The following is a 23,826-nucleotide window of genomic DNA, read 5'->3' as shown; positions in this document are numbered from 1 at the left end:
CTACTCAGATGGAGAGAATTCTGACTGCAGTGGTGTGGCAATAGACGACAAACCATGCGAAGTATCTGCAAAAGTACCTAGGTAGGGACTCCAAAGGCAATCAAAAACGCCAAACAGCTCCCTTACAAATTAGAAGGAAGAAGTACTGATATCAAAAAGAATAAGAGAAAAAGGCGTCTTGCTAAAAAACAGCGATTAGATCGCGAAGTTGCTGCAGCTCGATATCTCGCACCAAAATTTTCTTACTCAAACTATATTGGAAAGAACATTGAAGTGTTCGCTGTCACGGAGAAAGAGTATATGAATGATCTTGCTCAATGCCTTTTAAAGAGTGCCTTTCTTCCCAATAACTCCTTTAACTTGGATGATCCCGAAGTCAAAGCATTGTGTTTTACAAAAGCAGTACTCGATACAGCTACACCCATTAACAGACAACTTGCTTCTGGGTTCCACATTATGTCTTGATTCATCGATAATCATTGGCGAAAGCAAACCCGTATACTCAGAATAAAGGATATCTTGAGGCTAGAAAATTAGCTTCTGGATTGTTCTACTACAAACAAATTCAAGATTCGCTTGCAACCGAGAACTTGTTCCCATCTCATATAAAGTGGCCGTCAATACTTTCAGAGTTATATTCCCACGAAACTCTGCCTCAAAGCCATAGCGGTATATCGATACAGTTCATGACGGCGAAATCATGAATGATTCTACCAAGTCCTTGCCCATACCACAGATATCATTCAAACCGGTTCTGCAAATATCACGACTTGTGATTCTGTCCGCGCTCAAACACCAGAATTCATTAACAACCCTGATAGAAATTGTATCACCCTTACTCAAGCTCGCTCTTTTGAGATCAACACTGCAAATATACCTACCACAACTGAAGACTGATCACCATCGCCAAGTCTATGGATGCTCCCTGTCCATGAAGTTGATAGAGACGGTTGAATTTACCGAGGCAGAACTGTGGGGTTTTGTAGGTCATCGGAAAATTGCATAGATGGGGAAAAGAGCTAAAAGTAATCAGGTTCTAGAACAATGCAATGCATGTGCCCAATATTGAATTGAACGTCTGATCTAAATCTTTGATATGAATTAATCTCGGAATCAATTTAGATACCAGAACTGTTTTGGATATCTCAATCGACTTAAACACCTGTACTAATTTATTTGCACCGCTAAGTCGTTGTGAATAACTGAATTGATCTAGTATACATGTATCCCCGACGCAGAGCATGAGCATGGAGAACCATAATGACATAGCAAAGCTTCATAAATCTTCCTCCAGCATTTAATTTTAAATACATGCGCTTTTAAATTATTGTCACTCCGTTGCATAAACAAATCTTGGTTTAGCAGATCTCAATGTCAAGGTAGCATTTACCCAGACTTGTTTTTGAGATGAGGGCCGGATTTGACATTTACCCGATTCCCTTGCCAAGATCAATCAAAACTCATTATTTTCAATCATTGAAAGCAATTCAATTAGAAGTAGATTCAAAGATATTCTTTCGAATAATCAATCAACAATCAACTTGAGAGTTATCAAATTGATTTTGATACACTTCAATTAAAATATGTATAGTTAGGAGATAATTCTTGATAGTTACACAAACTCCCATCGGTGCAATTGGAAATTTGACCCCAGCCCCCTTTGAAAACAAGCCTGAGAATATAAATTTTAGAACACACATACACTGCACTCATTCGGGAGAAAGTTCATAGAATAATAAAGTAAAGGCGTGACGCCCCAAAGATATATATTTTATTCGTGAAAAGTAATGTTATACAATCAATCAACGCCCCATCAAAACACGCTTAGCATTTCCGAACATAACACATTGAATTCCTCTCGCTCATTATATCCGCCATCAATCAATCTACAACAAGTACAAAGCCGCACCCAAGATAGCTCCTCCAGCCATTGGCACTTGTGTTCTCATAGCTCCTGAGCTAGAAGTAGCGCTAGCGGCACTGCTAGTAGCGGAACCCAACGCACTGCTAGCTCTGCTAGTTGCACTCTTCACGTCGGAACTAGCGCTAGCCACGTCGCTGCTGATACTGCTCATTGCCGCACTGATCGAACTCTTAACGGCACTGTCGGTGGCGGTCGCAGCGACGGAGCTCAAGCTAGAAATTTCGCTGCTAGCTTCACTCTTGATGCTTGAGAATCGGGAGGCGGCAGCAGAGGTGGCCGTTGAAAATGCTCCAGCGGCATCAGAGGTAGCGGTAGAGAATGCTCCAGCAGCCCCAGAAGTTGCTGTGCTGAATGCGCCACCAGCTCCGGAGGTAATAGTAGAAACGACTCCTCCAGCCCCTGAAGTTACAGTTGAGAAAACACCTCCAGCCCCTGAAGTTACAGTTGAGAAAACGCCTCCTGCTCCTGAGGTAATGGTTGAAACGACTCCTCCAGCACCAGAAGTGACTGTGTCAACAGCTCCACCAATGGCAGATGTAGCAGTGTCGACTGCTCCGCCGACATCTGAGGTTATTGAGTTGACGAGACTGCCAAGATCTTGGGCCGAGGCACCGAGAGAAAGGAGAGCGATAACTGGGAGAACTTGGACACGCATGATGAAGATTTTGATTGTAATATTATCGAAGATCGAAGAGGTGGAGGATAGTAGGTAGATGGAGTGAATATCGAGAAGAAGAGACGTTCAAGTATATCGATTCGTGAATTATTCGTTAGCAACTAGCAAAACAAAAGAGTAAATCAAGAAAAGGGAGTAAATGCGGTGAAGCTTATATACATGTCGGTGCTCTGTTTCCTACCTAGTAAAGCATTGTCACCTATAGGATCCCCATGCGAAAGAGATGATCGAAATCTCGTATAGTCGCAAAACCAAATACGGATTTCCTGGAAACATACGGTAGTTCTTCGCCGATATTCCGTGCATAAACCTACATGACGTTGAAAAAGGGGCATGCTAACCCAATATAGACTAGCGCCTGCATGGATAATGTGGCTCGGCTCGCTTAGGTAATTGGGATTCGCGGCAAGCAACCAATTTTTCCCCGTTTCACTGTGGCTCGGCAGTCATGGGGCGAAATTGAGTTCCAAAATCTTGTCAACCTTGGTTCACTTCAGAGTTCGATGACATTCCGAGGTTAATCCAAGGCTTTTCTCTTGGAATATGTGCTGTCACCAAGTTCAGGAAGTATGCTTGCGCGTCATCTATAAATATCTTCATTGCTGTCAGTCGTTAGTTCCTTTCTTCAAGATTTTAGGCTTTGATGTAACCTTTTCAAAGACCGAATGGTGAGTGATGTTGAGGCTGGCACTGGCTGGGATAGATTGCATTAGGAGGTATGTATTCTTGGAATGGGACTCTTCACACTTTGTGGCAATCTTTTTCCAAACCGAGGGGCGAGTGATCTCAAGCTAAGATAGGTATATGTTCTAGAATAATCCATAGGAAGGTATTTTGGGATGAAACTCCTCAGAATTTGTAGCAATATTTTTGTAGACAAATTGAGGCTGAGTGGACAAATGACCTGGAATGTTTCAATCATTGAAAAATAATTTTAGGACGAATGAAATCGAAGTATCAAGTATTTTGTATTGCTTTTTATTAAGTGTTTTATATATACATATATACAGGTAAGCTTAGCTAGCTAGAGAGATCCAACCCGAAATCCCTAAGCATAGGTAGGCCAAACTGGGTAGGACCATGAAGCACCAGCAGCGATGAGCTGAGTGTCCATTGCTTCGGCTCCAGCACCGATGAACAAAAATTTGGAGAAATGGACAGTACTGTAGTACTTGTATGTTGTGTTTCCAGGAATGAAGACAACATCACCTTGAATAAGCGACAATGTCTCGCCTTCCATCTCAACAGTCAACATACCCTCAAGAACCTCGAAAGCTGCGTGGCCGGTGTATGATGATGTTGGGATGGTGACGTTGGACAACTTGCGGGCAAGAGTAATAGTCGACAAAGAGAATGCGTCCTCGGATTGTACTGGAGTAACGAATGGCTGGATGATTTGGTATCCAGCGGCATCGTTGATGTATTGTGGTCCAAAGTCCTTGGCGACGAAGTATGGAGAGCCTTGGGCGCCAAGAGTGTTGGCTCCAGTGTGCCAGGTACTGTTTAATGGAGCAGTACCGTTGATGGCATCTGTACGAGGAACGAAGTCAAGCTGGGCATAGACATCGAAATTTTCAAGACTGCTAATGACTGAGGCAGGAGGAGAGCTACTGCTGGCGACGACGAGAGGATCGTAGGGGGGTTGGGTTTCAGAGGAGGCTGAGGTCCAGTTGGAATCGGCGAGGGCATAAAACAAGTCCCTAAAACATTGTTAGTCTCCTGTCCAGTTGCGACTTTAACCTCTTATGTATGAGTGGGCAACCTACTCAAATCCTCCAGGTGAGATAATTCCGACCATCTCAGTGTCAGGATCCAAAATTTGGAAAGTGTGGGTTGTGTTGATTGGGACACTTCCGTAATCTCCTTGTGTCAAGACTCTTGTCTCCTCATCACCATCCTTTCCAGTCCAAAGCTGGAAGCGACCTTTGAGATTGAAGAAATTCTCATAATGCTTTTGATGAGTGTGAGGAAGAACTCCTAAATCAGTCGACCCTGGCGCGTTTGTTGCGAGAAGGGAGAAAGCACCTCCAGAAGATGGTCCAGTAACTGGGAATCGATAGAGTTGGTTTCCAACCAAACAGCCGGACGCATCATAATGTGCAATTGCGTAGGGACGGACATAATTAGGCACCTCTGTTACCCAGACCGAACTGTTATCACGGGCAGTAATGCGAGCGGACGCAAGTCCAGCAGCGAAAACTGAGGAGGCCAAAGTAGAGGTGCGCATGATGAAGATGAGAAAGAATGTAAATTTGAGGTGAAGGTAAAAAAAAGGAAGATCGCTCAGGAACTTGCGTGATGTATATATGGGAAAAAGAACCCGATCCACCCTTCCACTATTACTCGGTCCTCACATACCATCTAAGAGATATCACCGATGCAAATAACTGCAACGGTGCGCATACTAGAAAAGCAATGGAGGGATCTTCAAGGGTACTGTCACAACTCAGATGGGGTTGACCCTTACATCGTCCACTTTCTACATGACGGGGCATTGAATGATGTAAATAGAGTTATAGATGCCGCAGTGATAACGTTGTTGTAATGTCCAATTAGATAATGGGATGATTGAACTCACTACAGCTCTTTCATTGTACCGAGTCATTATGTGTTTATAGCGTTTGCCCACTTCCCTTTTCCGAATGTGAGTCTGAATCTCGACGGTATAACATTCTATCGGTCACTTGTATCATCAAAGGTTTGCAATTAGTCTTCTCAACAGGCACATCATTCGTCTCTCCCCAAAGCATTACTCGCCATCCATCCGTCCACCTCAGATCGATTAGATTACGAAAAGGGTTGGTCCTTAAATGTTACCTTCCATTACAAGCATTTCAAGTCCAAAAACACGTCCCAACTAGTTTACATAAACTTCCGCACTAACAGGGCCACCCCGTGCAGACACGAAATGTCACTCTGTTTTCTCGTGTCGGCAGCAGTACCGGTACATCTATATTCAAGGCTTGTGGGCGTTCGGTATTCAAACTGGAGTACGTACCTTGGTCGTACTTTGACCAGGCTGAAGGTGGAAGGGTGCTGGCCGTAATTACACATGCAGATCAAATGGGGAAAACGAAGAAACAGAGTGGACGGGCGGAGGATTGAAACACCCGTCCAGTAAGGTTAACAACTGTACGCTCGACTCTATAAGCACGTTTTGAACGGATGAACGGAGCTGATGAGTAAACTGTGTCTCACCGTTCGACATAGCAAGGAACAAATTGTCTGGACAGAACGATCTAGTTGGTGACCAAACAGAGACACATTGACTCAAAAAAGGGAAAATATCTTCGTAGCAGGACCTCCAGGACCTCCAGGACCTGCATAAGTCATCGGTTCGTTAGTGCATGCAGCTAGAACAGAAAGAAATAAGAGAAGCAAAGTGAAAACAAGTTTCATCAGCCCTCCCATCATCCTATCCATCCCGTCTATCAACAATTCTTCAACGACCAGGTGGACGGAAGGACAATCCAAACATTCCAAAGGTCCGTCCGATGAGTTTCCCAATCCGACTTCAAAAACTGGAGTAGATCTGGGCCCAGTAGTGGACGAGTGGATACACCCAAGATCCGAATGATCGTAACTGGAGAAATTCTTGTATGGAGACGAGGGAGAGTGACATACTTGGTAGTGGACGGACAAGGGATGAACTCTGGCCAATTATCGGTCCGGCCTCTTGTTTTTACGACCTTCCGTTCGTGCCATGCAGTTTTATCCGATCACATAGTTAAGCCAAGTTTTCGAACAAGTGAATTTGTAATGGAAAGTAAAGATGAGTGTATAAAGAAAGAGATCTAGATGATCAGAATGAAATATATTCATGATTGCACTTTCTACTTGATCTATGTCGACTAAAAATATACCAAAGGTATCCAAATACCAAATCCAACACCAAACGCTATGCTATGCTCAAAATGCTTTACAACCAATTGCTCGCTTTACAGCCCAATAAACCCAACCCGCTTCTAAATCCAACGCTTGCGGGTATCCTCTCACTTCCATTGTTCTATATTCTTTTCCTCTTTTCTTCCTTGCGTGCTTGCTGCCGTCTTTTCTTGTTTACAAACTTCCAGGGTCCTAAAGTCGATGCTCCTGTCACCCGCAAACTGTCCCACACTTTGTACACACCAACTTTTGAGCCCTGCTCACACCCGCCCCAACCTTCTTAGCCCTGAAGTCCTTCCCTCCACACTTTCTACATGCAACCATCTGATCACTGCCATCGCTAGCTTCTCCTTCTACATCTTCATCTCCATCTGTTAGATCAGAATTTGCATCACTGCTTAATTTGGAGTTGATACTGTTTCCACGAGATGAGGTGCCTGGCCGAAGAAGCTCTGGACCAAATTTGTTCCCATTTTGGTCCACACTTGAGGTATTTTTCCAATTTGCTGGGTTCCAAAATTGGTAAGATCTTCCTGTAGGGTCCATTTTATAGATAGAATTGTTATCTCCGTTAGGAGGAGGTGATGCAGGGTTAAGTGTGAAAGATGGAGTGGGCGGTTGGCTTGGGAGAGCTTGGTGCGACTGATTTCTGAATATTGATTGAGGAGGGCTACTTGTAGCAATTGAAGGTGGCCGATGACCGCCACTTATTGTTGTTGTAGTTGTGGGTACAACAATGCCGTATTGAAGTTGACGAGTTGCACTTGCAAGGTTTGCTGGGGAAGATGGCGAGTAAGGAGCGCGAGTGAATTTGCCAGGTGACATGCTGCAGTCACTGCGATTGCTAAACGGAGGTGGTTTGGTGTGAGAACTGGAGGTTTTAGGTCTGTCGTTGGAAATTGACTTGCGCCAGTCAAGAATATGATTGTCAGACTGCGTCATTGGTCCTGAAATGGAACTCTGGGAGATTGAGGTTCGGCGAGACTGGGAACCACCACTTTGACGTGTCATAATGCTGCTGCTTCGAGCGAGCATCTTTTTGGAAAACTGTGATGAAGTTTCCCATTGGTCATTACGTCTTTTCTGATAAGCGCAGTCTTGTCGAAAGACCTTTATGCGACCAAGGTAATCCGCAGTCACAATAATATTGCCATCATTGTGATTGGACCTAGCAAGGTATGCAGAGGATTGTTCAGGCTTTTTGATTTGAGGTTCTTGAACATCTTCAACGGAAAGAGCAGCAGAATCGCGATTTCCTGCTTCACTAGTTGCACGAGATGTCGGGGGAACAGTCGATTCTTCTCTGCTAAGTAAAGTCACGGGTGGCGGGTTGCATAAATCGTATAGGGGATCTCCTGAACCACTGAGAAGTATTCTAGACTTCATCGGTGCCATTACAGCTGCCGTGACAACCTCAGAATGAGCCTCAAAGAATTCGCATGGTCTTTTGTCCTTGCTTTCATTATCCGTAACTCCCAAAGACCAGATGTAGGCTTTGTGATCTTCACTGCCACATATAACATATTTTGCATCATCACTGAATTGAGCAGTGATTTGACTGTAGGCGTTTTCATGGCTTCTGAACTTCATCTCTAAAGCTTTATCTCGAAGGTTGTACATACGAACTCGAGAATCATTCGAGGTAACCAAAACTTTTGTTTCGCCTTCCGGGTCATTAGGAGGATAAACAATCGTGCGAATACCAGTGATTTTGCTTCCTTTTGCGTTTTTCCCCCGTGATGATCGGACATGAATTTGAGTGTGGTACTTTAGGCCCTCAGTCTCGTAGAATAAACAGATCCCACTTAGAACGCCAGCTATAGCGGTCTTACCATCTGGGCTGAAAGCTACCGCCGTTATAAGACCTGGCAATTGATTCCAAAAGGCAACACTTTTGTCGGGAATACTCCAAAGTCGAAGAATTGAATCCAGTGACCCAGCCAAGAAGAAGCGATCGTCTCGGGGATGAAAGGCTATCGAAGTAACAAAGTCCTTGTGGTTAAAAGTGCACAAGCACTCCGGCCTGCTTATATGCCATAGTCTAACGGTTTTGTCCATCGAAGAAGATAGCAGAAAATTGTTTTTGCTCCAACTAAGATCTAGGACATCCAGAGTATGGCCTTCAAATTCCTGTACCGGCTTGGATTTGAAAACAGGTGCGCTCAATTTTTCGCCATCCTCATCAAATTCATGCGCTCGCCTCTCCTCTGCGGTCGATATCACTGCCCAAATTCGAACCACTCGATCCTTTCCTGCCGCGGCGAAATATTTCCCATCTTTACTAAACTCGGCTGCCCAGACTGCACCGTTTGACCTTGGTGGTTTCGACAACTTGTTAGGCTGTTCCGATGTTGTCGGGGTTTGTACGTTCTCGTTCTTGGACGGATTTTTCGTGCCGCTCAATTCCTGGGCAAGAAACATGCGATTAAACTCCGTGGTCTTCTTGTGATGAGCTCGAACTTTGATATATCGTGGTGGCTCCTTGTGTCTCGGAATATAACCGTTTGCCCCTATCGATGAGGAAAAGACATGGGCATTCATGCCCTCAGTGCGTTGATCGCCCAATTCCGATTCGTCATCATCAACCTCTGGCTCTCCATTCTTCTTTCCTCCTAATATATTGAAACGATTCAAAAATGAGACTCCTTTCCTGCAATTGATCAGCTTCCATATAGATGACTCGGAGCAAACTCCGTCAGCATAAGTAGCCACGAGGGCATAGTAAGCAGATCTGCAAGTAGAGCACTATACACCCGATCGTGCCAAATATTGACTTACTTCTTGTCTTTTGCCAGGTTACTATCGCTGCGAATCTCCGGGGTCAATTGCTTACCAGGAGAACCTGTGCCAGGACTCCCTGGCTCTGGGACGTCTGGAAGGACGCTTCCTGAGACAGAAGCATTTCGAAGTTTTTGGGGTATTATGTTCTCGGTATTCGTACGCTTTAGAATGTGCTGCATATCCGTCAGCAAACGTGTGCCCTTCAAGCTAATGTGGTTTTCCGTATAGAGCGATCAAATGAGAATATCCGGGGTGGCATACATGTGATAGAGGGTCAATGGCAGTAGAGGTTCGTGCAGATGCGGTGTCACTCCCGTTCTCTTTGGACACTCCATTTCGAATGAGTTTTATCGCAGACTTCTTTGGTGTTGTGGAATGCCCGTTGTCTGGAAATAAACCTTATCAGCACACTGTATTTGAGAAGTAGTAAACTCCCCAAGATTGGAAGAACCCTATCAAAAGCGCCTATAACCAAGCATGAAGCTCATAACATGTGGAATGGCCGCCCTACCTTCCGATGAAGTTGCAGAGCGTGGCCTCCCTCCCTCGGTCGTTGGCGATCCAACAACTTGTTGTTGCTCCTTGCTGCCATTCAAATGCTCATCTGTCACTTTGATACTCGGCAATTCTGCGTCAGACATTTTGCCTCCAAGTCCATGAATCCAGTGATTTTGAAAGCTTGTGTAGGTAGATTAGATAAGGGGATGCGGATTTGCGTGCGTGGTCACTTCCTCTTGTCTGCCCGATCGCTGAGATTCCACTCTCTTCCGGGGGGGGTTTATCCAAGAAAAATTAGGCTTGTCGCGATGGAAACAGATGTTCGAGCACGAGCACACAATGAGTGTTTGGGGGTGAAAACTTTATGGTTTTATGGACATTTTGAATTGATTTGAATGGAATCTAAAATAATGAACGCCTGCAGAAAGTCGTCAAGGGATCATTGGGGATGTAGACATAAGGTACCAAAGGAATGCTATTGGCTTCTGGCTTTATTGTTCGCTTTCTTGACGTAATCATTGATGGCCCAACGATCACAGAGGGTTTAACGCAAGCTCATCGAGGCGCTTGATACCTTGGGGTTTCAGGGTTCAACGTCGTTCTCTTCTAAGCAACGAGGCTAACAAGTGAGATGTTTAGAAAAGCGGTGTCGATCTAAAATGGCAGAATTCACGAACAGACGTCGATACATGTTATGGATACCCATCTCAATCCAAAAAGCTACGACGTTTGAAAACATTAGTAGATAATGGAAACAGCAAAGGATCCCGCAGATCACCTTACCTACCTCCGTCAAGCCCTCGACCTTGCCCGACTATCTCCACCCAAACCTACCAATTTCTGTGTCGGTGCCGTGCTTCTCAATGCTTCAACAAATACTGTTATCGCCACAGGCTACACATTGGAATGTCCTGGCAATACACACGCAGAGCAATGTTGCTTTATAAAGCTCTCCCAAGCTCGCAATGTACCTGAGGATCGCCTTGCGGATATTCTGCCGGAAAATACGATATTGTATACTACAATGGAGCCATGTGCAAAGAGATTGAGCGGGAATGTGAGTTGTTTAGACAGAATCCTAAAGTTGGGTGAAGGGGGGAAAGGAATTCGGAAGGTAGTGGTCGGTGTGAAAGAGCCAGAGAAATTTGTGGGCGAGAACGAAGGAAGGAGAAGATTGGAAGAAGCGGGTATTGAGGTATTGCTGGTTGAGGGACTAGAGGAAGAAATATTGAAGGTTGCTACAGCAGGGCATGTTCCGGTATCTGATGGATGAACAGTCGCATATCGCTTTTGATATGAAAATAATACACTAATTCGTCCGAACGGATATCGTACACCCTGAGGTTACCCGTGAATTGGACGCATGTGGTGGTTTTAATGGAGAATTTGGTTCCCACGAGCTCAGGTGCATCAATCTATCAACTGTACCACGTCCAATTTCTATTCTAGATGGACAATCTCCTTCGAGGTTAAGTCATGCTTTTACCAGTTTCACGAGGATCATGGAAGTCTCATATCCGAAGTGTGATTAGCAAAAAGGACACAAGAAAGCACGGGAAAAAATGTGTACTGGTTTCCACATTGAGTTGTCAGAGGGCCTTTCCATTGGATCATTTGTCAGGTTTTTAGTATTGGTTTCTAAATACATGAGATTTGAGAAGATGACAATATACCATGGCTTTGAACCTGCGCCTAGTTTGAATTGATACTCGGAATACCCAGAGATGGGCAAGGTTTTGACATCATCTGCTAAGAGCATCGTTCGAAACACACAGGCTTGATGCGATTAATCGTATCAACCGTTCATAGCAATATTGGAGTAAAGGTTTCTTTTCTGTTGGTCTCGTCGTGTCCAGGAGCGGGAGGTCGTTTTCAGGGTTGACTCGCCAGCGACAAATATCTCGTGGATGTTTTCCACCATACTGGACACAAGTAGATCGCCTATTTATTCTCTTCTCTCGCTACGCCTTATTATATCATCTCATAACATCCCCCAAAAACATAAGCATCACACGCTTCGATGGTGCAGTGGTAGAATTCATCATTCACGAGAGTGTTGTCCGCCTTCCTGCTTAGCATTGCGAGGGCTTCGATCGGACAGCGATCTTGTCGGGTATATGAATTATAGAAAGTGTAACATATGCGACAATGGCTCGTTGGTGTTAAAAAGCGTCGCGCTTTTGAGCTTTTGTGGTTTTGATGTTGGAGCGGAAGTGAAGTGAAGTGAATATTCTATGGAGACTGAGGATTTGTTCTTGGATATATCACTTTCTCCATGCATAGATGGATTTTCTCCATGTAACGGGTATTGGTAGCGACAAGTCGATATGCCGGAGAGCTTTTGGTTTATCTGAGAACCAAGAATTTATCGAATCTCCCAATCAAGCTCCTCGAACATCGGACTCGTTTTCACAGTCTCATTGAAACCTACTGTCAAATTCGTTTTCGGTCATACTTATTATTATATACCCATGCAATGCGTTGCTAATTTCGAGCTGGTCAGGGTGGTCTACGGGCCTTAATCTCCCTTCCGGTGTACATTTTGTGTTAGCTGGTGGATTGTCTACGGAGATGATTGCAGTTACGAATAGCAGAGGTGATTTTAATAAGGGAGCACCAGGATCCTTTTATTCTCCTCATTTATTATACATTGTATATTTCCCATCCTCTCATCCAACACGTGATAAAAGCATCAAAAAAGACTTTTGTTGCACATCTAGTTTTCAGCTTTTAGTTCCAATTTCATTACGAGAGAGCAAGGCAAATTAAACATGATAAGAATTGAGATATGCAACAAATACTTTCTCTCGGAAGTCAGCCAATTATGGCAACACGTTGGAAGAACTTCCCATTTGAATACACCAGGTTCTTATTGGTGATTTGATTCAAGGAGGGTGAAGTTCATTTGGTATCTATCCCCTACACGTCTAGCATGTGTATCTATTTAGTCTGCTCAATTTCAAGCGACAAGCGAGGAAGACAAGAGATCCATCAATCGACTTACCTTTCCGTGCCAGATATGAACTACGAATTGGCCCAAAAACTTGTTATAACTTATTTCAACATGTCACCAAGGATCAATATAAAGTCGACGATGGAGACTCGACATGATACCCCCAAATATTCTTGAGTATGGAGACCAAGCTTCGCAACCGAATTCATCATACTCACTAATTATACGAGGAAAGTGGAGCAAAGATACATACTTGGGTGTGATATATAATCAAGTTGTAAGATACGATGCGCATTAATGAGCTCAGCGCAGTTAATATATTGATTTAGTTCTAGTGTTGGGGAATGACATCTTGGAGTTGAGGGATGTGGCTTGCGGTTTGGGGAAGGTAGAAGAAGGAGGGTTTGTTGCTTCGCGAAAGTCAAAAAAGATGATCGGAAGAGGTGGGAGGAGAGCACGAAAGTGGCTTGGCTCTTCGTAGTTGGCTTAGGAATTGAGAGAGACATGTAGTTGTATATTAGAGAATTGGGAGTGAACTTGGTCTTGACCTCTTAGCAAATGGATGGCTTTCTTGTTGGGGACAAGATAGACATATTTGTTCCATAATTAGATACAATTAGAGAGGATATAGATACGCAACACCATCCTCACCTTCGTTCTTTATATTCTTGCTTAACTAGCAGTCTCATATCACATTACCAAGTCATCAAAGTAGGTACCGTTATCAATTAGAAGGAAAGCAGGGATTAATATTGGCCAGACTCTTACGAACGATATCTACCAACAAATCATGCTTTCGTCATCTTCGTGTGTAGAGTCCAAAGCAAACATTTTGTTTAATTTTGACATCAGTGTAACTGAAAGGACGAGGGCTCAATGATGATAAACGTTGGTCGACGTAACAGCTCGATATCGATATTTGATAGGGGAGGGTTACGTAAAGCGAGGGTGGTTATCTTTCCCCACATTTTCGTGGGAAGTGGGGTTCGCATTGGCCATGATATTGAAACTGGGCCTGGCTCGGGACTGAAGTTTATTTATATACTCTGTGACAGATATGGAGGTTCTCCAACAGATGATTTAGAAGTGAAAGTGATATAATAACTTGTAATGATTTCATGTCACCCTATCCAGGCAAGGGTACATAGAAATGCACGGGAAGAGATGTTCATGTTGAAATTCCGCTTTCCAGATAGCATAAGAGCTCTTCCAAGCATCGCCCCGGAACTAAACCTCGATGCTGCATACTTCATGGTGCGCGATAAGGATGACAAGGAAGATTAATTGGTGCAAGATAAAAGATAAGCACTTTCTGGTGTATCTTTCATATCTGGTAGATGCGGGCAGTTTTACCATTGGTCTGATATTGTCACAATACATGATGTTTCTTCATAAGACGCGTTTTGTTGTTTTGTGTTGATGGTCATTCCAGATCAATTCAAGAAGGTCCTGGGAAATACTCAAAGATGTGCTTGTGTATACATATATGGAAATTACGAAAGAGCTAACTATCAAAGTAGAGGAAAAACATAAAAAGAGATCAACTAGAATCTATATCAAGATAAAGAAAGTGAAAATGAAACCACCGAGAAGTTCACCCGATTCCCGAAGCCATCTCTTGATAGCAGGGGTTCAGGCTAAACCTTCCTGATCAAGCATAGGATCTGATAGCTGCTGTACGACCCCTTCCGCCCTATGAATAAATGTGCCTCAAATGGAATTCTGTCATGCCTTGCGGGCAGTTGATAAACACCCGTGTAGTACATAGATATGCCACGTCCGCAATATCTTCTCTAACCCTACAACAATCATCCTCATATTGAAGATGGCCACTTTGACACAGTCGAAGAGCAGTGCATCGGCTCATAATGATTTGATACGTCCTCCTTCTGTCACGACAGTGTTGCCGGCTGGGGATAACCCGAATCTCGAAGGCTTGAGTGCGGATGAAGCTGCACTGACAGCTCTGGGTTACAAACAAGAGTTCAAGAGAGAATTCTCCTTATGGACAACTTTTTGTGTTTCGTTTGCTGTACTCGGATTACTGCCCAGTTTCGCGAGTACATTATATTATGGAATGGGTTATGCAGGTACCGGGGGAATGGTTTGGGGGTGGTTGGTGAGTTGGTTCTTCATCCAGTGTGTTGCCATGGGAATGGCAGAGTTGTGTTCAAGTATGCCAACTAGGTGAGTGCTCTTTGATATTGTTCAAAAGCTCAAGCGCTAAACATTTCAAGTGGTGGATTATACTATGCTGCAGCAGTACTCGCTCCTCCAGGATGGGGTCCGTTTGCAGCATGGATCACTGGATGGTCGAATTGGATGGTCCAGATCACAGGAGCACCCAGTGTGGACTATGCGCTCGCTGCCATGATTCTAGCTGCCGCATCAATTACTCACCCCGAGTACGAGCCAACAAATTATCAAACGTTTTTATTGACCGTCTTAATCATGATCATCCATGGAGTTATATCGAGCATGCCAACATTATGGATTGCGAAGTTCAATTCGTTTGGATCGACGTTGAATATGATAGCTTTGTTGGTGGTAATCATTATGATTCCAACGTCAGTCACCGGAACTGCCACAACGCCAAAATTCTTTCCTTCGAAGGAGGTCTGGTCTATTCAGAATGGTACCGATTGGCCAGATGGAGTCGCAGTCCTTATGTCGTTTATCGCCATTATTTGGACAATGTCTGGATATGATGCCCCGTTCCATCTTTCGGAAGAGTGCAGTAATGCCAGTATCGCAGCTCCGCGCGCGATCGTTCTGACCAGTGGAATTGGAGGTCTTATGGGATGGGCTTTGCAACTTGTTGTTGCTTACACTGTCATCGATATCACCGAGGTCATTGATTCCCCACTTGGACAACCATGGGCATCGTATCTCGTCCAAGTGATGCCACAGAAGATCGCGCTCGCTATTCTTGCCCTCACTATTATGTGCGGATTTTTTATGGGTCAAGGATGTATGGTGGCCGCTTCTCGAGTAACTTTCGCCTATGCCCGCGACGATTGCTTTCCATGTTCTTGGTGGATCAAGAGAATCAATAAGTCTACTTATACTCCAGTCAATGCCGTATGGTTCAATACTGTGATAGGTTGCCTCCTCTTGTTGTTGATCTTTGGCGGAAGCGTAGCTATTGGCGCAATCTTCTCCGTTGGCGCCATTGCAGCCTATGTTGCTTTCACCATCCCTATTTTTATTCGCGTATTCTTTGTTGGCGATAGATTTCGACGTGGACCATGGCATCTTGGCAAATTCAGCAAGCCAATTGGAATGGCCGCCTCTTCGTTTATCCTTGTTATGATGCCAATTCTCTGCTTTCCAGCATATAAAGGCAATGATCTCACTGCCTCTTTGATGAACTGGACCGTGGTTGTATATTTCGGACGTAAGTACTCTTGAATTTTGGGATTCTTTTAGACCCATCTTCGGCGGCTAATGATAGATTCAGCAATGAGTATAGTAATGATCTGGTGGTTCGTGTCAGCACACAAATGGTTCAAAGGACCTGTGATCAATGTCGAGGTAAGTTACATACATCCCACACTAACATTCCAGCCACGAAGGCTAACACTGGTAATCCTAGCATCATATGATGGGTAGAGACCCGGAAGAAATTATGGAAGGCGTTGAAGATAGTTCAGATGATGGAAAGATCAAGCCAAATCCGTTCGAAAAGAAGACCGAGCTGGGAGGGGATCGGGCTCTTGGAAATTCGGCAGTAACCCAGTGAAAGCTCCTGGGTCTGCAAGCATATCAGCATTGAGATTTGTCGAGACAACAGGAATGGTGAATGTACATTGATATATTAACCAATAATTAATTATTTTTCTCCTGCATTAGTTGCAAAACAATCATAGTGACGTAGACACCAATTCCAAATACCATACAGGAGACTGGCTCCATGTCAGCTGTTCTGTGTAGGTTGGGTTTGAAGTTTTAAAGTGTAGGAAACTGTTATCCAGGGAGAACTTTCTGATGGAGATTTGAACAATGTGCGCATTCAGATGGAAAGTATGGATTAAGAAGGAAGATATACTCTCCTTCTCTCACTGTGAAATAAATCGCAGTCACCTACAGCGGCGATCTGTGAGCAAAGATTGCGCGATTTTTGCTATGCAAATTGGATATAAAATCCCTCATCATGACAGACCCCCTCAATTTGTCCATGAATTCGCGCAGAAATGACACAACTTGGCATCATGCTTTTGTCAACTGAGAGCTTAAACTTTACCACTTGGTTTTAGAAAAAACATGGGAATAATTCACGAATGATAGGACAATATGAAAAGGATGGGAATACGAAGAGGAAACGACGAGAATGAAGATAATGTTGAGCAACCTGAGCAGAACATATTGTGTGCAAAAACCCCCCACTTGAGCAAATGTTGTAGATCTCAATATTTGAGGATTCCAATGATAGACATTTTGCAGTTCCACCAGACTTGGAGGATATACTACTTCTTCCACCTGCCCCTTCCCTCATCGTTTCCAAGCACCAGGATACTCACACAATCTCCCCCACATCCCACACTCCACCGTTGACTGGAATCAGCTCAATTACTCATTCTCATGTGGGTTGTGATAGAAGAAAGCTTTCATGTATTAATCAAGATAACTCAAGATAGTGCAAGACAGAAATCCGTGAGAGAAAATGTCACCAAGATGCCTTAACTCTCAGGCACCAGTTGAACAATGGCTATCGCCAGGCTCTCCTTGTCAATCCGAAGCTCTCAAACCCCTAAAACCATTGAACCATCTTCGCCCTTTATAGCATTTTGCGGTGTGTTCGCAAAGAATTATGAAATGAAAGACATGCAATCATAACCCTATATGAGTAGCAAATTCTAAGTACGATGCCATCCAACGTTCGGAAGTCTGCCGCTGGAAACGCTTCCCTATTATCTCCTTCGAATTACGACGAGGATGCTCCGTCTGTACATTCAGAGCACAGCGATCAAGACGAAGACAGTGATGATGATAAAATATTTCGGGGGGCGCGTACATCCGCAGATATTAGGAAATACGATCGGGGTGTATTAGAAGAGGAAGAAGAAAGGGACGAGCTTTTAGAAAGAAATTTGAAGCGCGGGAGAAGAGGAAGCGCATTGGAAGGTATAAGCTCTGGACTTAGAGGTCTATGGAGTAAGAGCCACGTTCTGTTACCTGGAACTGTCAATGAAGGCTTCTCAAAGCAAGACGATGGAACCGAAGTGGAAGAAAAACGACGCGAAAGGAGGAATAGGCGGCAGAAGAAGAGGGAGAAATTGATGGGAGATGCAAGTCATGGCGAAGATGGAGAATTGATGTTCGAGATGGAAGGGGGGCGCATGAAAGAAGGCAGTGCGACAGGGTCAAGCAGCGAAACTGACGAGAGCGACGATGCTGACAGACGTGGTTTGTTAAATGCGCGAGATCAGGCGATGCAACGAAAAAACTCGAGGTGGGCTTGGTGTGCTATATATCTTCTGATAGCATTGGGATTTACGGCTCTATTGTTAGTGGCATGGAAACTGTCGAAGAAAGCACGTTTCACGAAGGAAAATCAAATTTTCCTGAGCAATGGCACAGCTTTATTCGCGCCAACGACGATTTTGATAAGCTTAGACGGATTTCGAGCCGATTTCTTGAAACGGGGCATCACACCTAGATTGAATACTTTCGTCGAAGAGGGCATTTCACCTGTCTATATGAACCCTAGTTTCCCTTCTGTCACCTTCCCAAACCATTATACATTAGTTACTGGTCTCTACCCAGAATCACATGGCGTTGTGGGAAATACCTTTTGGGACGAGAAACTAAAAGAAGAGTTCTACTATACCAAATCTGAAGCGATGCACAAGAAGTGGTGGGGCGGCGAACCACTTTGGGCCACTGCTGAAAATCAAGGAATTAGAACTGCCATTCACATGTGGCCAGGGAGTGAAGCACATATAATGGATGTGGAGCCTGCATACTTGGATAAATACAATGGACAAGAACTGCTTCCCAACAAGGTTAGCCGAGTACTTGAGCTTCTGGACAAGCCTGGCCGAGAAGATAGTCAAGCAGCTTTGGCTGATATGAGACCTCAACTAATTGCGGCATACGTGCCCAATGTTGATCAAGATGGTCATCTTTACGGGCCAAATAGTACTGAAATTAGGGTAACTATAACAGAGGTTGACACTATGCTTGATCAATTGTTTCATGGACTTGAAGCAAGAAATTTAACAAATATTGTTAACGTTGTCATTGTTTCAGATCATGGAATGGCTACTACAGACACAAATCGTCTTATTCAACTAGAAGACATCATTGATACCAGTCTAATCGAACACACTGATGGCTGGCCTTTATATGGACTTCGGCCAAAAGATCTGTCACACCTTCAAGGTCTTTACGACACTCTGGCCGCAGAAGCCGCTATCAATCCCAATTTTGAGGTTTATCTACGAGATGTTAATATGCCTGAACGTTATCATTTCTCCAAAAATGAGCGAATTGCACCTTTATGGATTGTTCCAAAGACTGGTTGGGCGATTGTCATGAAGGACGAATTTGATGTAGTTGAAGGAAAAGCAAAAGGAATTGCGTATCACCCTCGAGGACTGCATGGCTATGATCATGAACATCCGCTCATGAGAGCTATTTTTATCGCTAGAGGCCCTGCTTTCCCGCATGAGCCGAATAGCCGCGTTGAGCCTTTTCGTAAGTTTACAGCGGCCTTTCCCAGATAAGCTTAACTAATATGACCTAGAAAATATCGAAGTGTATAATATAATTTGTGACTCTCTGGGACTTACACCTAACCCTAATAACGGCACATTGCGTCTTCCACTCAAGCCTGTTGGGCTTCACTCGCCTGATACGTCTCCTCCCGAACCTGCTGATCCTGAGCCAACTCCTTCAAAGCTGGACCCTCAAACAAATGGAACTCTATCCATATCACCAATCGAAGCTAGCTCTGCAGCAGATCCCAACATAGTCCCTCCACAAATGGTGGGCGTAGATACACCAGAAGACTTGGAAGATCCAAATGTGGATAGGCCAGTAGTAGGAGACGAGAGTAGTAAAACGGATGAGAAGAATTGGTGGGCATGGTTCAAGGGAGAATTGGATGACTTCAAAGGCTGGATTTCTGATTTAACCCATAAGAATGGGACCAACGGGACTCAGGCCTAGGGATAGAATTTACCGCTGTTTTCGCTAATAAGCGATGTGCTAGGAGTTATGGTAGTAAACACGAAATCTATGGGTTGGGAATTAACAAGGCGCCTAAATTAGATACCATATTTGAGACTTTCAATGTACAATAAATTTTCGGGAAAATGATGGTTTTTATGACTATGGTTTGATTTCTAGACTAGCAAAGTGATTGATTAATGATTTAGGTTTCTTTTTAGTCCTAATAGCTAGAGGGATACATTTCTATTACTGGAAGCTAAACTTAGGAGGTGCATTTCTTTGCAGTCAAAAGACGTGCTGACAAAAGCGTGGCATTAGGTCAGAGAAAAAGTACTCGGACTCTAAGCATTTTCCATTCTCCCATGTATAGTTCTCCTTCCATTTACGATGAGTTCCGAACCAGCCTGAATTTTGACATTACCATGGACCGTAAAATTTCCATGAACATGCAGCTTTCCGTTGATCTTCACATTACCGCTAGCCTTCAGCTCGTTGCTGGAATCAAAGTCAGTCTATACGTTACGATATACTCAGGTAAATGGCTCACCGAATTTCCACATCCCCCTCAATCTCCATCCCACCTCTCGATTGTAAATCTCCCAACACAATCCTCTGCTTCTCTAACGACTCAACAATAATCTTGCCACTACTCTCCACATTTCCCACCTCTACTGCTCCCCTGATAGTGACCTGTCCACTCGCATCCACCTTTCCTCCAATCCTCACCAATCCTCCTCTTCCCTCTAATAACACCTTGGCGCTACTTTTCACATCTCCCTGCACATATACATTTCCTCTCATCTCTATACTTGAACTACTCTTCACCATCCCCATGATCACAACTCCCCCTTTTCCTTCTCCTCCATCTAACGAGATAGACGAGCTCGATCTCACATCGTCAGATACAGTGACATGATCGTAGAGAACAATCTTGGCGCTCGCTTTTACGGGGCCGCAAACCGTCACGTGGTGATATAATGTGACGGATGAGGAACCAGATACTGACTCGAGGATTTTAAGGGGGCCAGATAAGGATACGGAGCGGGATGAGGATACGGCGTTGGAAACGGGGATGCTAGGTGTAGATACTGAGGGAGTAGAGGAGGAGGGAGTGGGAGGGAGGGAGGAGAAATCTGATGGGTAGCTGGAGCCTGAAATTGTGGATGGGGCGGGGGTATCGTGGGGGGTATCGAAGGGGGTGTAGGCGGGCGGGCCCTCTGTATCGGCTAATTCAGGGATTTGGACTTTGTTATCGCCAGGGATGAAAACCATTCTGATTGTGGTGGGTGTTGAGGTGGTTTCTTGATAAGTGAGGAGTGCTACGTGGTGGAATTGAAAGTCGATGTTAGAAATATGACTTTGCGAATAGATATAGATGGAATGATGTAAGATTAAGCTTGAGAAACAAGAGAGATTGAATTGATGGATATATGATTTGCTGACGCAAGCATTTTCAGCTTCTGTTTGGAGGGAGTCTAACGAAGATGGCAGCCTGATGTTATTGTGGCTCAATACCCCGCTTCGTTTGTAAGCCAACCCCCATTCATTGGTAGGCTCGTTTAGTAGATTCTCGACTAGCTCTAATGTTTATTTACTTTCTCAACCATTATTTTCTGCTTCAATTCATCTACCACCCCAACATAATCCTTCGCGCTATACGGTTCAAATATTTCCCAAAACCAGCTTGACTTTCTATGACTTCTCAATCCCATGTCCTTGAGCAACATATCATAGTATGGCAACCCATCAAAAACAGAGTCAGGATGTCTAGCACCATAGCCTGAAGGATATCTCCACTTTCCAAACCTACTGTGCAGAACGGTTTGATATTCCACGTCGGAAGGAATGGAGACTTTGTTGTTGAAAAACGCAGTAGCCCAAAGTGCTTGAAATTGAGCCATGAATGCTGTAGAGACCGACGTCATGCAGCCCATAAAAATGATGTCCCTAGACTCGACGAATTTAGGAGGGACCATGAAACGAAAGAGTCTATAAGGCTCGAGCTTTCCCTCAGGGGCTCCTTCCATTGGCTTTACTTTCTTACTCGCAAGTGGCTCGTCTTTCAATTTGGGAAATTTGGAGAGAATTTCCGCATCAGCTCTTTTTATCAAATCAGTTGGTTCCTCGGATCCTGGGGTGTGCGGAAGTCCTAAATCTATTCCTCTAGGGAGAAATTCTAGTGGCGGTGTATGTTTCCATCCGGTAGCGCAGACGAAAGCATCAGTTTGTATCTTTTCGCCGTTTGAAAGGCTCACTGTGTTCGCACTTAGGTTTACAATATCTCCAATATGCACAGAGATTGCACCTTTGCGGACAAGTTCGAAGATATCCGTATTATGATTCAAAATCGAAAGCATCGCTCCAACGTAGAAAGAATCCGTCCAAGGTTTAAGCTTCGCAGTCTCTGGGTGTTTATCGTACCCATTTACCGTTTTAATCTCGTTTCCTGAATTTGCCCAATACTTATCGACAAACCAGCGACCAGCCACTGTACCGTGCAACCAGGAACGGACCGTTCCATATCCATCATAGTCACCATATATACAAGGACTAAACCAACTCAAAATTCTCGTATTAACCATCTTTTCGATCCAGATCTTGAGAGGCGTGGCGTACGACTCAGACATCCATCCTGGACCATGCCCTGACTCTCTGATAATCCAGTCTACATGGATTCCCTTCGACGCATATGCATAGGCCATATCAAAAGCGGATTTTGCGCCTCCAAAAACACATACGCTTTTCGCTGTCTCCAAAGTATCCAAGTGATTCGGAAATTCTTTCGTATGAAATACAGGTGGTGTGAAGCTCTCAATCCCAGGAAGTGGAGGAACGAATGGCATTGAAGTCAGTCCTGTCGCAACGATAAGTTTCGATGTGGATATTTTGTATTCCTCGAAAGTTGCCGGAAAACTGCTTGAACCAACCGTGACAATCCAGCCACTTTCATCTTGATGCTCAGCTGAGATTGCTTTGCTCTCGAATCTAATCTTATCATAGACGTTGTATTCTTTCGCAAAATCTTCGAGGTATTGATGGACTACTGACCCAGGAATATATTCTCCGGGTTTAACGCCATATTTCTCTGTGGTTATAGGAAGCCCGCTATACTCTAGTGCTCCTAGCATATTGTTCGTTTTCAACCCAGGATACAATCTATCATTGGCCCATACACCCCCAATCGTTGCATTGTCAGCCAACACAACGACATTTGCATTAGGATGGACTTGGAGATAGGTTTTTGCACCGGCGAGACCAAACCAACCTGTCACATTGAAAGTCAGCATATTGACATCTCTCATCTCTTTTTGAAGTTTCAGTTACCTGCTCCGACTACTACAAGATCGACTTTACTGTCTTGTGACATCTTTAACTCCTATGACTGACGGATATAGTTAAGAAGAAAAAATATTGTCGCGAGGAAGGCCTTCGTATATCTATATATTTTCCCTTTTTTCGATTGGCTTCGGTGCTGCAAGCTTATCGCAGGGGCTGTTTGTAGGATCCTTTGATTTGCTGTTAATCGAAGGCTCCAACGAATTAACAGTGGAGAGCATTTTCACGTACAAATCTTTCCCCCAGAATTTTCATCCATACAAAAAATGATGCCTAACCAACCGGATTGCACCAGAATAGCAGTCTGAATTTGTGGGTATTCGAACATATAAAGGTGGGTGAGTGAGATTTTGGGTCGAAATTTATATATACGCAGGGTCGCAAGTGTAACGTTTGTTACAAAAGCACAAGCCCCCCTGTCCGTTGCACGACCTGCCATTTTCGGATATATACATGCATATATATATATGTGTGTGTGTGTGTGTGTGTGTGTGTATCGTAAAACGCACTGATGGCTGTTTCAGGGTGCCATGATCTAAGGTTAAATTGTTTCACTTGGTATATTCTCTCGTCGTAAATATCTGCTTCAATTGCCAA

At 44.1% G+C, this 23,826-nt stretch overlaps 9 protein-coding genes across 11 annotated transcripts; 3 read left to right on the top strand and 6 right to left on the bottom strand.

The window, feature by feature from the left end:
* Positions 1–1,584: 1,584 nt before the first annotated feature.
* Positions 1,585–2,867, bottom strand: BCIN_08g05010 (hypothetical protein). Its single transcript, XM_001552330.2, has one exon. The coding sequence runs from the start codon at positions 2,577–2,579 to the stop codon at positions 1,887–1,889; it is 693 nt and encodes a 230-aa protein (XP_001552380.1). The 5' UTR covers positions 2,580–2,867; the 3' UTR covers positions 1,585–1,886.
* Positions 2,868–3,213: 346 nt separating this feature from the next.
* On the bottom strand, positions 3,214–5,150 carry BCIN_08g05000 (hypothetical protein). Its single transcript, XM_024694690.1, has 2 exons — positions 4,367–5,150; positions 3,214–4,300 (listed from the first exon to the last, which is right to left on the bottom strand). Exons 1-2 carry the CDS (start codon positions 4,825–4,827, stop codon positions 3,649–3,651), a joined length of 1,113 nt encoding a protein of 370 aa, XP_024550482.1. The 5' UTR covers positions 4,828–5,150; the 3' UTR covers positions 3,214–3,648.
* A 1,249-nt stretch (positions 5,151–6,399) lies between these two features.
* Positions 6,400–10,339, bottom strand: BCIN_08g04990 (hypothetical protein). Its single transcript, XM_001552327.2, has 4 exons — positions 9,778–10,339; positions 9,528–9,652; positions 9,264–9,439; positions 6,400–9,135 (listed from the first exon to the last, which is right to left on the bottom strand). The coding sequence occupies exons 1-4, from the start codon at positions 9,905–9,907 to the stop codon at positions 6,696–6,698; spliced, it is 2,871 nt and encodes a 956-aa protein (XP_001552377.1). The 5' UTR covers positions 9,908–10,339; the 3' UTR covers positions 6,400–6,695.
* A 12-nt stretch (positions 10,340–10,351) lies between these two features.
* Positions 10,352–11,431, top strand: BCIN_08g04980 (hypothetical protein). Its single transcript, XM_024694689.1, has one exon. The coding sequence runs from the start codon at positions 10,513–10,515 to the stop codon at positions 11,035–11,037; it is 525 nt and encodes a 174-aa protein (XP_024550481.1). The 5' UTR covers positions 10,352–10,512; the 3' UTR covers positions 11,038–11,431.
* A 2,704-nt stretch (positions 11,432–14,135) lies between these two features.
* Positions 14,136–16,696, top strand: BCIN_08g04970 (hypothetical protein). 3 transcript variants are annotated; one of them, XM_001552325.2, is made up of 4 exons: positions 14,136–14,904; positions 14,955–16,114; positions 16,178–16,251; positions 16,313–16,696. In XM_001552325.2, exons 1-4 carry the CDS (start codon positions 14,543–14,545, stop codon positions 16,457–16,459), a joined length of 1,743 nt encoding a protein of 580 aa, XP_001552375.1. In that variant the 5' UTR covers positions 14,136–14,542; the 3' UTR covers positions 16,460–16,696. The 3 variants fall into 3 exon arrangements, with proteins under 3 accessions (XP_001552375.1, XP_024550478.1, XP_024550479.1); XM_024694688.1 differs by having other exon boundaries at positions 16,178–16,696; XM_024694687.1 differs by having other exon boundaries at positions 14,955–16,696.
* BCIN_08g04960 (hypothetical protein) lies at positions 15,248–16,582 on the bottom strand. Its single transcript, XM_024694686.1, has 3 exons — positions 16,526–16,582; positions 16,265–16,471; positions 15,248–16,196 (listed from the first exon to the last, which is right to left on the bottom strand). The coding sequence occupies exon 3, from the start codon at positions 16,150–16,152 to the stop codon at positions 15,286–15,288; it is 867 nt and encodes a 288-aa protein (XP_024550480.1). The 5' UTR covers positions 16,153–16,196; positions 16,265–16,471; positions 16,526–16,582; the 3' UTR covers positions 15,248–15,285.
* Positions 16,697–17,227: 531 nt separating the features above from the next.
* On the top strand, positions 17,228–20,040 carry BCIN_08g04950 (hypothetical protein). Its single transcript, XM_024694685.1, has 2 exons — positions 17,228–19,416; positions 19,466–20,040. The coding sequence occupies exons 1-2, from the start codon at positions 17,583–17,585 to the stop codon at positions 19,888–19,890; spliced, it is 2,259 nt and encodes a 752-aa protein (XP_024550477.1). The 5' UTR covers positions 17,228–17,582; the 3' UTR covers positions 19,891–20,040.
* Positions 20,041–20,055: 15 nt separating this feature from the next.
* BCIN_08g04940 (hypothetical protein) lies at positions 20,056–21,299 on the bottom strand. The gene is made up of 2 exons (XM_001552323.2): positions 20,441–21,299; positions 20,056–20,388 (listed from the first exon to the last, which is right to left on the bottom strand). Exons 1-2 carry the CDS (start codon positions 21,163–21,165, stop codon positions 20,235–20,237), a joined length of 879 nt encoding a protein of 292 aa, XP_001552373.2. The 5' UTR covers positions 21,166–21,299; the 3' UTR covers positions 20,056–20,234.
* A 14-nt stretch (positions 21,300–21,313) lies between these two features.
* BCIN_08g04930 (hypothetical protein) lies at positions 21,314–23,551 on the bottom strand. The gene is made up of 3 exons (XM_024694684.1): positions 23,461–23,551; positions 23,218–23,399; positions 21,314–23,158 (listed from the first exon to the last, which is right to left on the bottom strand). Exons 2-3 carry the CDS (start codon positions 23,258–23,260, stop codon positions 21,474–21,476), a joined length of 1,728 nt encoding a protein of 575 aa, XP_024550476.1. The 5' UTR covers positions 23,261–23,399; positions 23,461–23,551; the 3' UTR covers positions 21,314–21,473.
* Positions 23,552–23,826: the final 275 nt, after the last annotated feature.

The sequence above is a fragment of the Botrytis cinerea genome, chromosome 8, assembly GCF_000143535.2.
Source record: "Botrytis cinerea B05.10 chromosome 8, complete sequence".
Lineage (NCBI taxonomy): Eukaryota > Fungi > Ascomycota > Leotiomycetes > Helotiales > Sclerotiniaceae > Botrytis > Botrytis cinerea.
Note: the sequence above shows the minus strand (reverse complement) of the source record. Positions and strands in the feature narration are given on the sequence as shown.

What these genes read in the sequence shown, in the direction of transcription:
- BCIN_08g05010 (XM_001552330.2), bottom strand. Translation starts at nt 2,579, where the DNA reads ATGCGTGTCCAAGTTCTCCCAGTTATCGCTCTCCTTTCTCTCGGTGCC.
- BCIN_08g05000 (XM_024694690.1), bottom strand. Translation starts at nt 4,827, where the DNA reads ATGCGCACCTCTACTTTGGCCTCCTCAGTTTTCGCTGCTGGACTTGCG. An exon ending in ATCTCACCTGGAGGATTTGA is followed by an intron (nt 4,301 to 4,366) that starts GTAGGTTGCCCA and finishes ACAATGTTTTAG; the next exon opens with GGACTTGTTTTATGCCCTCG.
- BCIN_08g04990 (XM_001552327.2), bottom strand. Translation starts at nt 9,907, where the DNA reads ATGTCTGACGCAGAATTGCCGAGTATCAAAGTGACAGATGAGCATTTG. An exon ending in CTCTGCAACTTCATCGGAAG is followed by an intron (nt 9,653 to 9,777) that starts GTAGGGCGGCCA and finishes GTTTATTTCCAG; the next exon opens with ACAACGGGCATTCCACAACA. An exon ending in AACCTGGCAAAAGACAAGAA is followed by an intron (nt 9,136 to 9,263) that starts GTAAGTCAATAT and finishes GATCAATTGCAG; the next exon opens with GAAAGGAGTCTCATTTTTGA.
- BCIN_08g04980 (XM_024694689.1), top strand. Translation starts at nt 10,513, where the DNA reads ATGGAAACAGCAAAGGATCCCGCAGATCACCTTACCTACCTCCGTCAA.
- BCIN_08g04970 (XM_001552325.2), top strand. Translation starts at nt 14,543, where the DNA reads ATGGCCACTTTGACACAGTCGAAGAGCAGTGCATCGGCTCATAATGAT. An exon ending in CGTGGTTGTATATTTCGGAC is followed by an intron (nt 16,115 to 16,177) that starts GTAAGTACTCTT and finishes TGATAGATTCAG; the next exon opens with CAATGAGTATAGTAATGATC. An exon ending in GACCTGTGATCAATGTCGAG is followed by an intron (nt 16,252 to 16,312) that starts GTAAGTTACATA and finishes TGGTAATCCTAG; the next exon opens with CATCATATGATGGGTAGAGA.
- BCIN_08g04960 (XM_024694686.1), bottom strand. Translation starts at nt 16,152, where the DNA reads ATGGGTCTAAAAGAATCCCAAAATTCAAGAGTACTTACGTCCGAAATA.
- BCIN_08g04950 (XM_024694685.1), top strand. Translation starts at nt 17,583, where the DNA reads ATGCCATCCAACGTTCGGAAGTCTGCCGCTGGAAACGCTTCCCTATTA. An exon ending in TAGCCGCGTTGAGCCTTTTC is followed by an intron (nt 19,417 to 19,465) that starts GTAAGTTTACAG and finishes AATATGACCTAG; the next exon opens with AAAATATCGAAGTGTATAAT.
- BCIN_08g04940 (XM_001552323.2), bottom strand. Translation starts at nt 21,165, where the DNA reads ATGGTTTTCATCCCTGGCGATAACAAAGTCCAAATCCCTGAATTAGCC. An exon ending in GAGGGGGATGTGGAAATTCG is followed by an intron (nt 20,389 to 20,440) that starts GTGAGCCATTTA and finishes CTTTGATTCCAG; the next exon opens with CAACGAGCTGAAGGCTAGCG.
- BCIN_08g04930 (XM_024694684.1), bottom strand. Translation starts at nt 23,260, where the DNA reads ATGTCACAAGACAGTAAAGTCGATCTTGTAGTAGTCGGAGCAG. An exon ending in TCTTGTAGTAGTCGGAGCAG is followed by an intron (nt 23,159 to 23,217) that starts GTAACTGAAACT and finishes TCAATGTGACAG; the next exon opens with GTTGGTTTGGTCTCGCCGGT.